Genomic DNA, 14,651 nt, shown 5'->3' on the forward strand with positions numbered 1-14,651 from the left:
CAACTTGGGCAATGTTGAAAGTTCTCCCCAACCCTGCAAAATCCAGAGCAGGTCAGGACAAAGAAAAGGCTTCACAAAACTGCACCTTGACTCAACTTTTCCCACCAGCACCACCATGTATTTTATACTTCTGGTGGAATCAATAATAACCAACTCCACAGCCTTAGCTGCTGTTTGCCACGTTTTTTCACCCTCCTAGCATTCTCTGAGGAAGCACTGAATTCACTATACAGTCATACCTCTTGTTACAGATGCTTCAGGTTGTGTTTATTTGGGTTCTGGACCGCCGAAACCCAGAAGTACCGGAATGGGTTACTTCTGGGTTTCGGCGGTCACGCATGCACAGAAGCACTAAATCGCTCTTTGCGCATGCGCAGACACACCGAATTGCAACCCGCGCATGCACAGACGCACCACTGCGGGTTGTGAATGTGCATCCCACACAGATCACGTTCACAACCCAAGCATCCACTGTAACTGGCTTCATGATGACGCTACAACCCGTCAAAAAAATTATGGAAATGCCAGCCCCAACTTTGCTCTGTGCAAAAAGGATGGGGAAATTGGGAAAGCCATTTTATCGCACACCCCTTACAACTATAACTGGTCTCTGCTTTTTATTTTATTATTTATTAAATTTGAATACCACCCTTCATCCAGGGCAGTTCACAACAGAAAAAAATACAAAATGAGAACATAGGATCCCTAATGAAACAAAACAAAAACAAACCAATAATCCCACATCCCACAAACACATTTAAAAGGGTCATAGGATGGGAGAAGAGGAATGTTTTTGCCTGGCACCTAAAGATATGTAATGAAGGTACCAGGTGAGCCTCTGTGGGGAGAGCATTCCAAAATGGGGGAGCCACAACAGAAAAGGCCTACTCTTGTGTTGCCATCCTCCAGACCTCTTGTGGAAGAGGCACACAAAGAAGGGCCTCAAGGGATGATGATGGTTCTTGCTCTGTGGGCTAGCCACCTGTGCTCAATGCCACAACTTGCATGTCCTGCTCCTGTCAAGGTGAGCCACTAACTCCTGTTCCCTGTGCCATGCGCAGGTTATGGGTTTTAATGGCTTCAGGCACATGTAGGTGCAGACATGACTCCACCATACCTATAGGACCATAGAAAGCTGTTTTACATCAAGTCAAGACAATTGGTCTTTCTAGCTCACTGCCAGTGCCTTCCTTGGATTTCAGACAGGCCTCTCTCCTTCTCTGGCCTACCTGGAGTTGCCAGAGAATGAACCTGAGACTTTGTTCAAGCAAATCAGGTAGCCTGAGCTGCAGTCCTTCCCATATGCTTTGCACAAGCATATAAGCGGTTTGGATTTGATATCCTGCTTTATCACTACCTGAAGGAGTCTCAAAGCGGCTAACATTCTCTGTTCCCTTCCTCCCCCACAACAAACACTCTGTGAGGTGAGTGGGGCTGAGAGACTTCAAAGAAGTGTGACTAGCCCAAGGTCACCCAGCAGCTGCATGTGGAGGAGTGGGGAATCGAACCCGGTTCACCAGATTATGAGTCCACCGCTCTTAACCACTACACCACACTGGCTCTCTACTGCTCAGGTTGAGCTCCAATGCCAAAGGCAAGCCAAGTGGAGTTCTTCCCTTTTGCTGCACAATTCTTGGCCTAGTGATATTCTCAGTCAGATGCAACATCCTTGCAAAGTCCTTCCCACCCCAAACGGCATCATTTGGGATTAGCATCATTTATGTCCACGGCTGACAGCCTGACCCTTCAGCACACTGAGTCATCATGCCTGGATGCTCACTGGAACTGTGCAGCGTTAAAAAACAACAACCCCTCTTCTGACACATAAGAGAAATTGTATTCTCAGGAAGAACATCCGTTAAACTAGCAGCCAAAGCAAACCTGAAATGGCAGTGAGCAAAAATGCAAATGTTCTCCCTTGACTCAACCGAGCAACCTTCACCATGCACAAATGCTAAAGTCTTTGAGAAAGGAATTTTGGAGATTGCCAAATATATTTGTAGGGGGGGAGGTATGTCAAGATGGCTCTCCTACACATTTATTCCAATTTCAGGGTAGGAATGAAACCCAGACATACAACAACATAGTGTTTCAACTGTTGCATCACAGCAGTTGCATTATTTGGGGGGCGGGGTAGAATGTTTCCCCAGCTTTCTCTCAATGTTGATATTCAAGATGCACATAAAAAATACAATAACATTTTTAAAAAATCAATTAAGAGAAAAAGGACCCAGACGAAATATAAATACAAAAGCTGGAAGCACGTCACTAATGCCACTAACCAGCCACCACCAGGCTGCAATATCCTCTAAAGCCCTCCTAAAAATATATAATAAAAATAAATAATAATTAATGAATAAACCTTCCAGGTAACAGAGCGAACTACTTCAGAAATGCTCCCATCCCCATCAGAAACTGAGATTCCATCATGGAGGGCAGAGCTCCAACCCAAATCTAGTAACACATGGTAGCTTTTCTAAGTTTGAGGCTGCAATTCTATAACACTTTACAGGGGTAATGAACTCAATGGCACTTACTTATGAGTAGGTGTATATAGCATTGCTCTTTCAGTTTCACACTTCCTCTAATATTCCTGCCCCCAAAGACACCTAGACAAGTTTTTGATATCCTGCAAACTCATTTAATTGTGATTACTTAATTTTCAGTTAAAATGTAGATAATTTACCAACAGCTCCTTAATCAGTTGACTGGCAACCAGCTGACTTAGAAGGAATATATAATGTGTGGTATTTTAATCTGGATCTCTCAAATACTTCTTTTGGACAATCCAAATCCTAACTGGATTTCAAGATCAAAATTCTCCAAAGAAAGTTGTGAGCCTTTTATGACCACAATTTAGACTAAGAGCTTATCCTCTTGTAAACATAAATGCATTTTAAAAAGAAAAAAAAGGGGGGTGGAGACTCTGTAAATAAAGAAAAGGAAAATAAAATGTGGTTCATGCTGCATGTCTAGCCAAATTGGAAGCAGGAAATACCACAAATATCATGTCATGAGAAAGCTTGCTTCAGTAAGACGTTTGCAGACCAGCTCTGCACACCCAGAATTTTAAGGTAGTCTAGAGAAGCAAACTGACTGTAGGATGTAAACTGAACTGGATACAGAACGATGGTCGCCCTTGTGAACTGGAATCTCTTCTCGTTTTCACAGTTTTGCTTTTCCTTGAGAAATTGGTGAATGGTCAAGCTCATCACTTAATTGCCAACAACACATAGCACTTCATTTAGCATTTAAGGATGGGAACTGACCAAAATATAGCCTTTTCTCAGCTTGCTTTAAAAGTACACAGGTAAATACTTTGTTTTATGGGTCAGGCAACAGATGATACTTGCCAGTTTGATCCTCATGGAACTGGGACCATGGGTAGTGAAAAGGGATGGAGGAGAAAGTCAATTTACTTTACATTTCAAGTCAAATCTACCCAATTCGCAGGTGAACCGAAACACAACAATCCTTTCTCTGAATTTTGCAGTGTGGTTCACCACTCAAGTAATGTGTTCAAAAATGCATATACTCAGGCAAACTTTATAAAGAGGCATAGATTGGTGGGAAATTGTTTGCAAGTATGCGTATGTAGGCAAAATTAAATTTTAAAAAAATGGTTATTGGGATAAATTCAGAATTATGAGGACTTGAAAATAAATGCAAACTAGACTAAAGACTGGGGGGGGGGGGACGAGAAACTGAAATTGAAAGATTCACTCAAACGAAACCTACATTATGGTTCTTGCATAAGTGAGCCAGACCCTGAGTTTCGGAATGATACTCTGGGGCCCAGTATTCTTTACTTACCATACAGTGAAACACAATGGCACCAGCTCCTGTGTTTACAGAAGAAATGCAATGCACTGTATTTTGTAAAAATGTATTTTTTCAACAAGGGGGAGGAAGCTGGAGTCTGCGTATTTTATATTATGAAATGGAAAATCATTAGTTAAGTTCAGATTAAGGAGCTAAAGGTTTCTTGGGGTATCCGTCATTAAGAGAATAAATTACCAATTCCAGGAAGAGAAGTTACGAGGAAATGGAGGGAGAAATTGAGAAATGGAAGGTTAGTCGGTGGCAGTCCAGAACCCCAACACCACATGCTCCCTTAACCTACTAAAAATACAGGACCAGTGATCACATCCTGCACTCTGTACAGGGATGTGGGCTGAGGTTGACTGAAGCTGGTTCTTTGGTAAAATGGGAATGTGATTGTTTCATCTTACGCCTGGATGCAAGCTAAGGCTGGGGCATGCTAAACTAGCCTCATGCCTGTTTTACCACACACACCCAGTTTCACAAAGCTTTGACTCAGCTCACATCTTGCTATTGGCTGTTATCTTCTTGCGACCTTCCTTTCCTTTTCCCCAGTGGGAAACGGCGCTCTGGAATCAAGGTGCTCTTACACTTGGAAGGCGCATTAAATGGCTTTGACTTTTGCTGAGTGACTCTCCTCTGAGCTTATTTTACAAATGTCTGGGGCTCTGTTCCACTTCCCACACGCTCTCCCCCCCCCCCCAAAGCAACAGGTTAGTTACCTCCTCTTTTTTGAAGGCTGGTCGGAGTTTGTCATCTTGAGGCTTTTCCTTTTTAGCTTCCACTTTAACCTCTTTCTCTTCCCCCTTTTGCAATGTTTCCGCAAGACGAAAAGATCAATTTCCATGGCAAACCCTGCCCCATCTGCCACGGCATCAACCAAGCTTGTGCTCACATACCCCCTGGTTCCGTGCCACTGCTGCTGCTGCCGTGCAACACAACTCCCTCCGGGTGGTAGCACAGTGACTTCCACATCCCTCTTGCACGCTCGTGCTCTCTTCTCTCTGTTCTGGAGTGCCCCGTGTCTGCGCATAGCCCAGCAGAGCTCGGTCTGTGCTTGGCTCTAATACTCAAGGGTGCTTATCTGGCACTCCCGCCACAAATGTTTGCTGGGTGCTCGTCCGCAGACCGCCCATGCCGTGCCTTTGTACCTTGCATATGCGCCCGGCTATTGCCCCTGGCCGACTGGCAGCCGCGGAAAGAGAAGGCTAGGGAGACGGTGAGGGTTTCAGATCATGCACAAAATCCCACTGGAAGATCTGAGAGCCAAGAAGGGAACAAACAGACATGCACCACCATGCACTATGTTAGCGAGAGTTGGAAGCCATAAGTTTAAGAACAAATAATAATAATAATAATAAAGATTTTTCCTTTTTTTGCAAGAGTTAGTGGTCAAAAGTGCAGAGGAATGACTGTGAGCAAGTCGCAATCCAGCCATTTTTTGTTTTTGTTTTGGTAAAATGCATTACATTTCCCACGAAACACAAGTGTAGTAAGTTGGCTGAGTGCAAAATGTTTACTGTACCTGTTTTCTCAGGGAAGCTGCCGGGGCTTTTTCCTCTTGCACTTTCTTCTCTTTTACCTGTTTGTCTTCTATTTTCTTCTCGTCTCCCTTCCTCCCTTTTGTCTGATCTACCTTGGTCTCCTCAGCCTTTTGCTTTGCCTTCAACCTTTCCTCTTCTAGCTTAGCCTTGTCTTCCGCTGCCTTCTTCGCCCTCTCCCGTTCCTCAGCCTCCCTCTTTGCCTGTTCCTTTGCCCTTTCCTCAGCAGCTTTCTTCTCTTCGGCCGCCTTAGCCCTTTCCCTCTCCTCAGCTTCACGCCTCTCTTTCTCCTGGGCAGCCCTTCTCTCCTCTGCCTCAATCCTCTTCCTCTCTTCCTCCGCTTTCTGTTCTTCTTCTGCTTTGATCCTTTCCCTTTCCCTTTCCTCTGCTTCTAACTTCTCTTTCTCCTCAGCTGCCCTTTTCTCTGCTTCGAGCCTCTCTCTCTCCTCCTCAGCCCTGCTTTCTGCCTCTGCTTTAGCCCTCTCCATTTCTTCTCTCTCAAGCCTTTCTTTCTCCTCTAATTTTTTCTTTTCTGCCTCTGTTTCATCTTCTTCTTCTGTCTTTTGATCTAAGGCTACGGTAATATTTATTACCTCCCCACTCCCTGTTTCCTCCCCAACTGCTAGGGCATCGGTGCCATTTTCTACTTTTCCCTCATCTGCGTTTACCTCAAAATGTTTTATTTCTACCACCACAGCTTCTTCTGCATTGTCTACTGTTTCCTTTTCTAATTTTACTTCTACCTGATTATCCTCTATGGTTCTTTGGTTTGGCTTTTCGTCTTGAGGTTCTTCCTTGTCTTCTTCATCTTTCTTCTCGTCTTCCTCGTCCTGTCTCAAGTTGTTCCTCTGGTACGATTTGGTGATGGTTTCAGTTTCCTCTACCTCATAGCGTCTCCTATGGGTGTCCACTTTTTCATCTTTCTCTGGGGTCTCGTTTTCTTCCACATTGTTCATCTCCTTTTTGCTTATGAGTGACAGGCTCTCATCAGTAATTGTCGGATCAAACTCCTTCTGGCGTTCCATGGCTTCTTGGAGACGCTTCTGGCGCCTTTCTTCTCTCCTGGCCAGCCTCTCCAGGAACATGGAATCATCATCCCCATCCCCTTGACTATTTGTAACGGTGGTAACTGTTGTCATAGTACTTTTGGTCTCTTCTTCAATGCTACATAAGACACAAAATTAGCAATACTCTGTGAGCCTTCAGCCACAACAAAGTGCTTTGGTTTTACGTCAACTATTACATTAACTTTCTTTATCATGATATTTATAAGCCGCCAACTCCTAGAGGAGCACAATGAAATCAGTAAAATATCATCAAAGTGAAAAATCATAAAAGAGTGGTATCTTGATTCTCAAACTTAATCCGTTCCAGGAGTTTGTTCGACTCCCGAAACTGTTAAAAAACCAAGGCGTGGCTCCCAATTGGCTGAAGGAGCTTACTGCACTCAAATGGAAGCCGCGTCAGACGTTCAGCTTCCGAAAAAGGTTCACAAACCAGGACACTCACTTCCGGGTTTGCAGCATTCGGGAGCTGATTTGTTTGACAACTAAGCTGTTCGCGAACTTAGGTACTACTGTACAGGACAAATGATGGACACTGAATCAAATGAATTCTCTAAAAACATCTGGAGAAACAAGAATGTTTTCAGGGGTGACAAATGTTAGAATGCATGGACATTCCATGAAGCTGAATGTTGAAAGATTCGGGACAGATAAAAGAAAGTACGTCTATATCCCACAGGAAGCCACCAAATCTAGATGGCTTTAAAAGAGGATTAGGCAAATTCATGGAGGAGAGGGACATTCATGACTATAGGCCAGGCATGGCCAAACTTGGCCCTCCAGATGTTTTTGGGACTACAACTCCCATCATCCCTAGCTAACAGGACCAGTGGTCAGGGATGATGGGAATTGTAGTCCCAAAACATCTGGAGGGCCAAGTTTGGCCATGCCTGCTATAGGCCATTACTGCTATGCTCTGCCCCCACAGCTAGAGGCAGCAATACTTCTGAATACCAGGTTTTGGAAAGAGCATGATAGAATAATGCTCTTGAGCTCAGGTCCTGCTTACAGAATTTCCCACAGGCCTCTGGTTGGACACTGGACTAGATGGGCCACTGGTCTGATCCAGCAGCCGCTTCTTATGTTCTTAAATATCAGAACTGTAAGTGCCTGCTTGATTTCAGTTAGGGGAAGTGTTGCCAGATGTGATAAATTTGACAAAGTTTGGTTCCCTCTTAGTGAGTTATGTAAACAAGTACCGTATTTTTTGCTCTATAAGACTCACTTTTTCCCTCTTAAAAAGTAAGAGGAAATGTGTGTGCGTCTTATAGAGCGAATGTAGGCTGCGCAGCTATCCCAGAAGCCAGAACAGCAAGACGGGTTGCTGCTTTCACTGCACAGCGATCCCTCTTGCTGTTCTGGCTTCTGAGATTCAGAATATTTTTTTTCTTGTTTTCCTCCTCCAAAAACTAGGTGCATCTTGTGGTCTGGTGCGTCTCTCGCTCCTCCTCCTCTTCCTTTCACCCAGGCTTCCTTTAGGGTGGCAGACCTATTTACAAATGCAATTATGCAAACCATATGTATGTTCGCTTCCTAGTCACGAACCCAATGTTTGCAATTCTTACTGTATCTTTGGTTTGAACGCTTGTGCTGACTGTACTTACCAGGGCTGCTCAATTTGAAGCACTCTTCTCTTCCACGTTGGCAATGTTAAAACTTTCAATCAAATGTTTGTTTTTAAAAATACACTTTGTGTTCCAGATTACTGGTGCCTCTATTACACTAAACACTTCTTTCAGTTGGGAGAGTAGATGATATAGAACAGGCATCCCCAAACTCGGCCCTCCAGATGTTTTTGAGACTATAACTCCCATCATCCCTGACCACTGGTCCTTTTAGCTAGGGATGATGGGAGTTGTAGTCCCAAAACATCTGGAGGGCCAAGTTTGGGGGTGCCTGATATAGAACATTGGGTTAAACAGCAGAAACAGAGCCGGCCCACCTATTAGGCCGGGTGAAGCAGCCGCCTCAGGGGCACAGCAGCATAAAGCGGTACATTCACCTTTTGCCTCAGGTGGTAAAACAGGACAGGTCACCCCTGAGCAGGAGCTATTACATTACTTGACACGTCTCTGCCCTGATTTGTCAGGCAAGCCGAGAACAGAGTCATAGAGTCGAGTCTTACTTGTTTTGGGCATTGACTTCAGGCTTCTCTATCACTTGCCCTGTGAAGTCATCATCTTCCTTTTGCCGCAGTCTTTCTTGCCGGGCCCGCCTGCGGCGTTCTCTGGCAGCCTCTTCCTCGTCGTCGTCATTTCTTTGGTAGGCTAACCTGCAAAAGACCATTTGGGAGAGGTCAGAGCCTTTATTCAATCCATTCTGGAGCGATTGTGAGCCTGCAAACCACTTTGCTGTTGTTCATTCAGCGGTGCATTGACGTTAGACTGTTTCTAAGGTTACAGAGTTTCTGCTATTGTACAACACCAGCAACATATGCGCGGAGGAAGCAAAACAGAAAAGAAGAGAAAGAAGGCAGGTCTCTGTACCCAGCAAGCCTACAATCTGAAATTTGGCCAGAGTGGGAAGTCTACAAGAAGAGGGAAGGGAAGGGAAGGGAAGGGAAAGGAGTAGGGTGGCAAAGCAAGAGGTGATTGCCAGGAATTGCATGCAATTAACATGGCGCTGTGGTCTAAACCACTGAGCCTTGGGCTTGCCGATCAAAAGGTCGGTGGTTCGAATCCCCGCGATGGCGTGAGCTCCCATTGCTCAGTTCCAGCTCCTGCCAACCTAGCACTTCGAAAGGACATCAAAGTGCAAGTAGATAAATAGGTACCATTCTAGCAGGAAGGTAAATGGCATTTCCATGTGCTGCTCTGGGGTTAGTGTTCTGTTGCGCCAGAAGCAGCTTAGTCATGCTGGCCACATGACCCGAAAAAACTGTCTGTGGACAAACGCCAGCTACCTCAGCCTATAAAGTGAGATGAGCGCCATAACCCCAGAGTCATTCGCAACTGGACTTAACTGTCAGGGGTTCCTTTAATATTCCCTGGTTTTGTTTCTGATGGAGGCGAGAACCAAAGGGTTAAGTGAAAGGCTTTATGGAGAAAAGTGAAAGGTGTTGGGTCATGAGGTGCTCCAGGAGGGATGTTCAGGCATTGAGGGGCATCAAGGGCCTTGTAAGTTCCAAAATGAACCCATGTGGCTGTTTACCAACAGCTTGGTGCAAAAACACATTTTTCACGGGGGAACGTGGAGTCGTCATGTCGGAAGCTGCCCTAAGGGGGAGGAGTGAGAAAGGGAGAAAAAGCTGTATCAGCAGACATTTCACACCCTGGCTTTACGAGTTCCAAAAGAAACTTAAAAGCCAATGTTGCCGTTAATGTGCCAGAGCTGGAGTGGAAGCTATGCTCCCATGCTGCGTTTCTTGGCTTTGGCACGGCGCAAGCTTTTGTTGTGGTTGCTTTGCCCCTGCCCCTTGTTCCACCACAACTGTTTCTTTTAATCTTGCTGGTGAGACCATGCCATAAAAAGAAGAAAAAGTGGGAGGAGGCATGTGTCAGCAGGGCAGCCCTTGCGGTTGGAAGAGTTCAAAGCAGAGACAAAGCAGAAAGGCTTGACCCTAAATGAGAAGGATCTGGTACGAATAAGGGATAAAGCAGAGCCCTATCCTGGCATTCAAAACAATGAGGCACCAACTCTGGGTGAGCATCTGCAGCAGGGAATCTGCTTTACTTAAAAATTTAGAACCCTGGAAGCCATGCATAAAAGATTCCCACCCAGTGCTGGATTTACGTATAAACTACACAAGCTATAGCTTAGGGTCCTACTCTCTTGGGGCCCCCCAAAAAAAATTAAAGGGAAAATATTGGATGTACATTTCCAAAATATAAGATAAAAAACAAACCTACGTAAAATAAAAATAAAACCTACGTACAGCAACAGTGTTTTATGTTGTGTAGGCTCCTATGATGTAAGTAATGCCCCCCCCCCCGCCTGCTAGGCTGCTCCCTAAAAAAAAACACTGGTTTGCTCATTTCTATATATAGGGTGCCTACATTCTGCATGGACTGGTTGCATGTTCAACAATTACTTTGATAAAATACTTATTTTGTTATGTGCAAATGGCTTGAGATACCTATTAGGTCCGTTACCATATAGCATATATTCAGCACGAGAAACAGCAACAATTTGCTGTTGAGAAAGGACAGCTGGACACATAAAGGGCCCCATTACCTTCAGTAGCTTAGGGCCTCATCAAACTTAAATCTAGCCCTGGTAGGTGATGTTGCCAGCTAGAGGAAAAGGAACACCATGGGGAAGGAATTGGGTTGGGTTTGCATATTAATACAATCCTATCTAATCTGCCCTTCCCGAAACAACACACAAACCAAAACACACCTGTCCTGCAATAGTCACGCTTCACAGAATTTCGCAAAACAGTTCTCCAACCCCAAAAGGGAGTTCTAATTCAACTTAGATGTCCTGGCATCGCAGCATTTTGCATTTCATCCATTCCCAATATTACAGAAGGAAAGATATGAACAAGGCGTACAGCTGCTAGCCATGCGCTTAGTTTTAGGTCTAGTGAAGAAATGCAAGAGATAAATAAAATAAAGGTCAATCAATAAAAGGTAATGCTTAATTTGGTCCTCACAGACACCTCATACTTTGCCTGGCTAACTGTGCCTGCCACATCCAGAACATGCTACATATGTGTTTCTCTTAATAAACACATAAACTGCAAAAGGCAGACACTTGTTACCAAACACCATAAAGCTGGGACCCACCAAAGCTCCATAATGCATGCTGTGGGCCCCCTGCAACATTCCATGCAAGTGAGATATTTCCCCAGCCAGGGCAAACATTCATTTCTGCCTCCTTTCTAAGCAACCCAGGATGTCAAATCAACAATGCCCATCTCCAGAATGCAACTTGCACAATCCACACTGAGATAACGTTCTCTCTACCTGCAGCATGTCTCTTAACAAACCTTTTCCCTGGTTGAACATCTGCTTGCTGCAAGCTATTTTGTCACCGCTGGGAAAACAGCTCCATAATGATAGGCTTCTCTGCTCTCCTGACCATCTGATATGCCTTATTAAATATTCAGCTGAAAGCAGGATGTTGTGAGATAAGAGCACTCTTCTCTCTTTCGCTCTTTGCTCGGGGCATTAACCATATATGGTGCAACCAGGAACAGGAAGTGCACTGCTTCGATAAACCAGGGGTAGATCACAGGGGGCCTCTGAACATTGCTGAACTCCCATCAGCCCCAGTTAGAGAGCCCATGGTCAGGGATGATGGGATCACAGGAAGCTGCCTTCTATGGAGTCAAATCCACTGGTCCATCTAGCTCAGTGTTTCCCAAACTTGGGTCTCCAGCTGTTTTTGGACTACAACTCCCATCATCCCTAGCTAGCAAGGGACAATAGGAATTGTAGTCCATAAGCAGCTGCAGACCCAAGTTTGGGAAACACTTGATCTAGCTCAATATTGTCTACAATGATGGCCAGCAGCTCTCCTGGATTTCAGACAAGGGGTCTTTCCTGGTCCTGCCTGAAGATGCACTTTCTGCATGCATAGCAGAGGCTCTAGCACTGAGAGGCTGAAAATCTCACCCCAACCTTGCCTTAAGAGAGTCATAGCTGGAATAACTCTAAAGGCCCTCTGCCACTGCACTTTTGTTTTTACATCAGCCTGGCTGCTTGGCTCTCCTTTCTATATAGTCATTTTTAATATGCCATACCAGGGGGAGGGGGCATTTTCAGAGAGGGGTTGTGGCTGGGGAAGGAATAACCCCTCCCTTCTTAGCATACTGGGGACATAGACACAGACACACATGCCATGCCCCCCCCTGTAATTAATTACAGAAAAACAGAGGATGTAACAGCATTCAAGGCATTAAGCATCAACATGCCGTTCGCCTCTGAGTCTCCATGTTCAGAAGCAGCTTAGCTCCGAAGGCCAGTTCCTGGGGAGCAGCGGCAGGAGAAGCCTGTGGACTTCATGTCCTGCTTTTGGGTTTTCCCAGAGACATCTGGACAGCCACTGTGAGAAACAGGATGCTGAACTAGGCGGGCCCTTGGTTTCATCAACCAAAGCCCTGCTTGAGCCTTTTGTAGGAACCACAGAGATAATGTGTGTGAAACCCTTTGAAGGCTTGCTGGCTTGTCAAGCAGATAAATAGGTCCAGATAGGTCAGGCAACTTGTCTTGCATAAGCTGTACGCAAGATGAGCCCCGTACGCTGAGGTGGTCCCTTTCTCAATTCAATCTAAAATCTACCAGCCTATGGTTTGCTTTCCGTCTTGCACACACCTTGATGTCACCACCTCCAGCCAAGGGACCGAGAAGACAGGTATGCCTTCTTTTACCGTAATGCCTCTCTCCTTCCAGAAGTGCCTCCAGATATTCTGTTTCATGACTTCAACATTTTGACCCTAGTTATGTTACACACACACAGAGATTTTTTTGGGGTGGTGGTGGTGGAGAACTCCCGTCACCAAATCTGAAATGTAGATTTTGAAGGAGAGCTGTAGTTCAGCTCATGTATCGGTTCAGGAAGTGGGAATCGAGTAAGTTCACATCTCTGTCTGCTTGTTCCAGTACCTATAAGAAAATGTTTGCACATCATGAAGGACCTTAGACTATTCCAGTGAGGCAGTTGTTGTGTTGTTATAGTCCTACCTTAAATGACAAAGTCATTGCAGTACGTGCACATAGAAAAGGTTCACTGGGAAAGAGGAGCCCTTTCTCTTGCTAAGCTTGCTAATGTGATGTACATACCGGGCCAAGGAAGTGGTTGGAGTTCTTAGCTGCCCTTAATATCTGCATTTACATCCTGCTAAAAATAAAACGGGATACACCACCAGCTATCAATCTCCTCCCTCAAGAGGCATTATGGTTTTGGCCACTTGCGACAAAAATTCTCGACATTTCAGCTATTTCCACTCGGAGCTGTAGGTTTTTGCTCTGACTGCCCATCAAGGCTCTGTGATTTGATGCTGCTTGTTCTCTCTTTTGAGCTGTCTGTTCTCATCAGCTGCATTACACTTAATAGTATTTATTTGTCTTAGGGAAGCTCCAAAATGTCTCAATCCAGACCGCTGAGGTAGGTACAGCACGGAGAAGTTGCAGGTTTTGTTTCCAAGGAACGTCCCGCGCAAGTATTACATACGCCAACCAGATTGCAAAAAAAGAGGGGGGAGAAGGAGAAAACATGCAGCTTGGTGGATTAATTGGATGCAGAGCTGGATTGTTTACAAATCTATTCTTAAAATTTAATTCATCTCTTCCTATCTAAAAATACATCTTGGCAAACATATAGCTCGGAGAAGCTCAAGCCTGGCAAAGCAGCTAGGAAATGGAGAATGTCTCCTGGGGAATCACAGCATCACAGACTAAGGGCTGAATTGAAGTCTGTATTGGGTGCTAGAATGGACCATATTTAAGAGCCCCCAATTGCATGAGTTCAGATGCACACCGTGAATTATAATGTGAAGACATTCTCCCTATGAGACCACAATGGTAGAGCACATGCATTGCATGCAGGAAGTTCCCAATTCAACCTGCAACATCTTGACTTTAAAGCCTGGTAACATAATTGGGAGAAACCCTTGCCCCAAGCCAGTTTGGCCCCTGATGCAAAGCCTAAAATAGCACGCCCTTGCCCACCAGGGAAGAAGGGGTGAGTGAAGATCTACATCAGGAACAAGAGGGGGAGAAATTTGACACCAGGATCTGCTGCCCCTGGCAATCCCACCATCTGAGGAGGTTGCCTAATAGGTGGGCCGGCCCTGCCTGGAGAGCTCCTGCTATTCAGAGCGGCTAATAGCGATGAAGGAGAAATTAGTTTGTTCTGTATTTTAAAGCAAAACCAACCTAATTTGCTGGTTTGTGCCCTATAGATTTTCCAGTATTAGAGACCGTAGGCCTTTGCATAACATATAGGCTACTTTGTTGGATAAAGTCCACCAATATCTATAGGCAGCCCCTATTTTAAAAAAAATGGTAGAAAGACTGATCATTTGCTTCGTAGCATGAGACGCAAGCTGATTCTACAAAACACATCTGCAGCAAGTCTATAAATTGCCTCCTGCTTATATCTCAGGAAGAACTGCAGGCAAGGCAGCCTGTAAAGAGAGCAAAAATAAAACCTTCAGCTACTGAAACAATGTTAAATTTGCCTCCAACGAAAAGATAAAAGGGCTTTGCTGGAAGCATCCCAAAGCCAAAGCGAGTAATGTGCTCAATATGCGGAGTCTACAATGGTCTGCTGGGTTGCC

The 14,651-nt window shown here is 44.9% G+C and overlaps 2 protein-coding genes across 25 annotated transcripts in view; both read right to left on the reverse strand.

Annotated features, from left to right (window-relative positions):
- The window catches only part of LOC310826186 (tigger transposable element-derived protein 1-like), a 1,677,490-nt gene that overhangs the window by 98,689 nt on the left and 1,564,150 nt on the right, over positions 1 to 14,651 (reverse strand). The gene's annotated exons all lie outside the window — the stretch shown is intronic.
- The window catches only part of CALD1 (caldesmon 1), a 181,645-nt gene that overhangs the window by 20,013 nt on the left and 146,981 nt on the right, over positions 1 to 14,651 (reverse strand). For 15 of the 24 annotated variants that reach the window (XM_083700179.1, XM_083700174.1, XM_083700181.1 and 12 more), the window contains 2 exons: positions 8,553 to 8,699; positions 6,107 to 6,527 (listed from right to left, as the gene is read on the reverse strand). In XM_083700179.1, coding sequence (XP_083556305.1) covers positions 6,107 to 6,527; positions 8,553 to 8,699 — 568 coding nt within the window. Of the gene's footprint in view, positions 1 to 4,544; positions 4,629 to 5,347; positions 6,528 to 8,552; positions 8,700 to 14,651 lie in introns of all 24 variants that reach the window. The other 9 variants (XM_083700192.1, XM_083700191.1, XM_083700190.1 and 6 more) reach the window with 1 other exon arrangement.

This window comes from Podarcis gaigeae, assembly GCF_964106915.1.
Source record: "Podarcis gaigeae genome assembly, chromosome: 10".
Taxonomy (NCBI): domain Eukaryota; kingdom Metazoa; phylum Chordata; class Lepidosauria; order Squamata; family Lacertidae; genus Podarcis; species Podarcis gaigeae.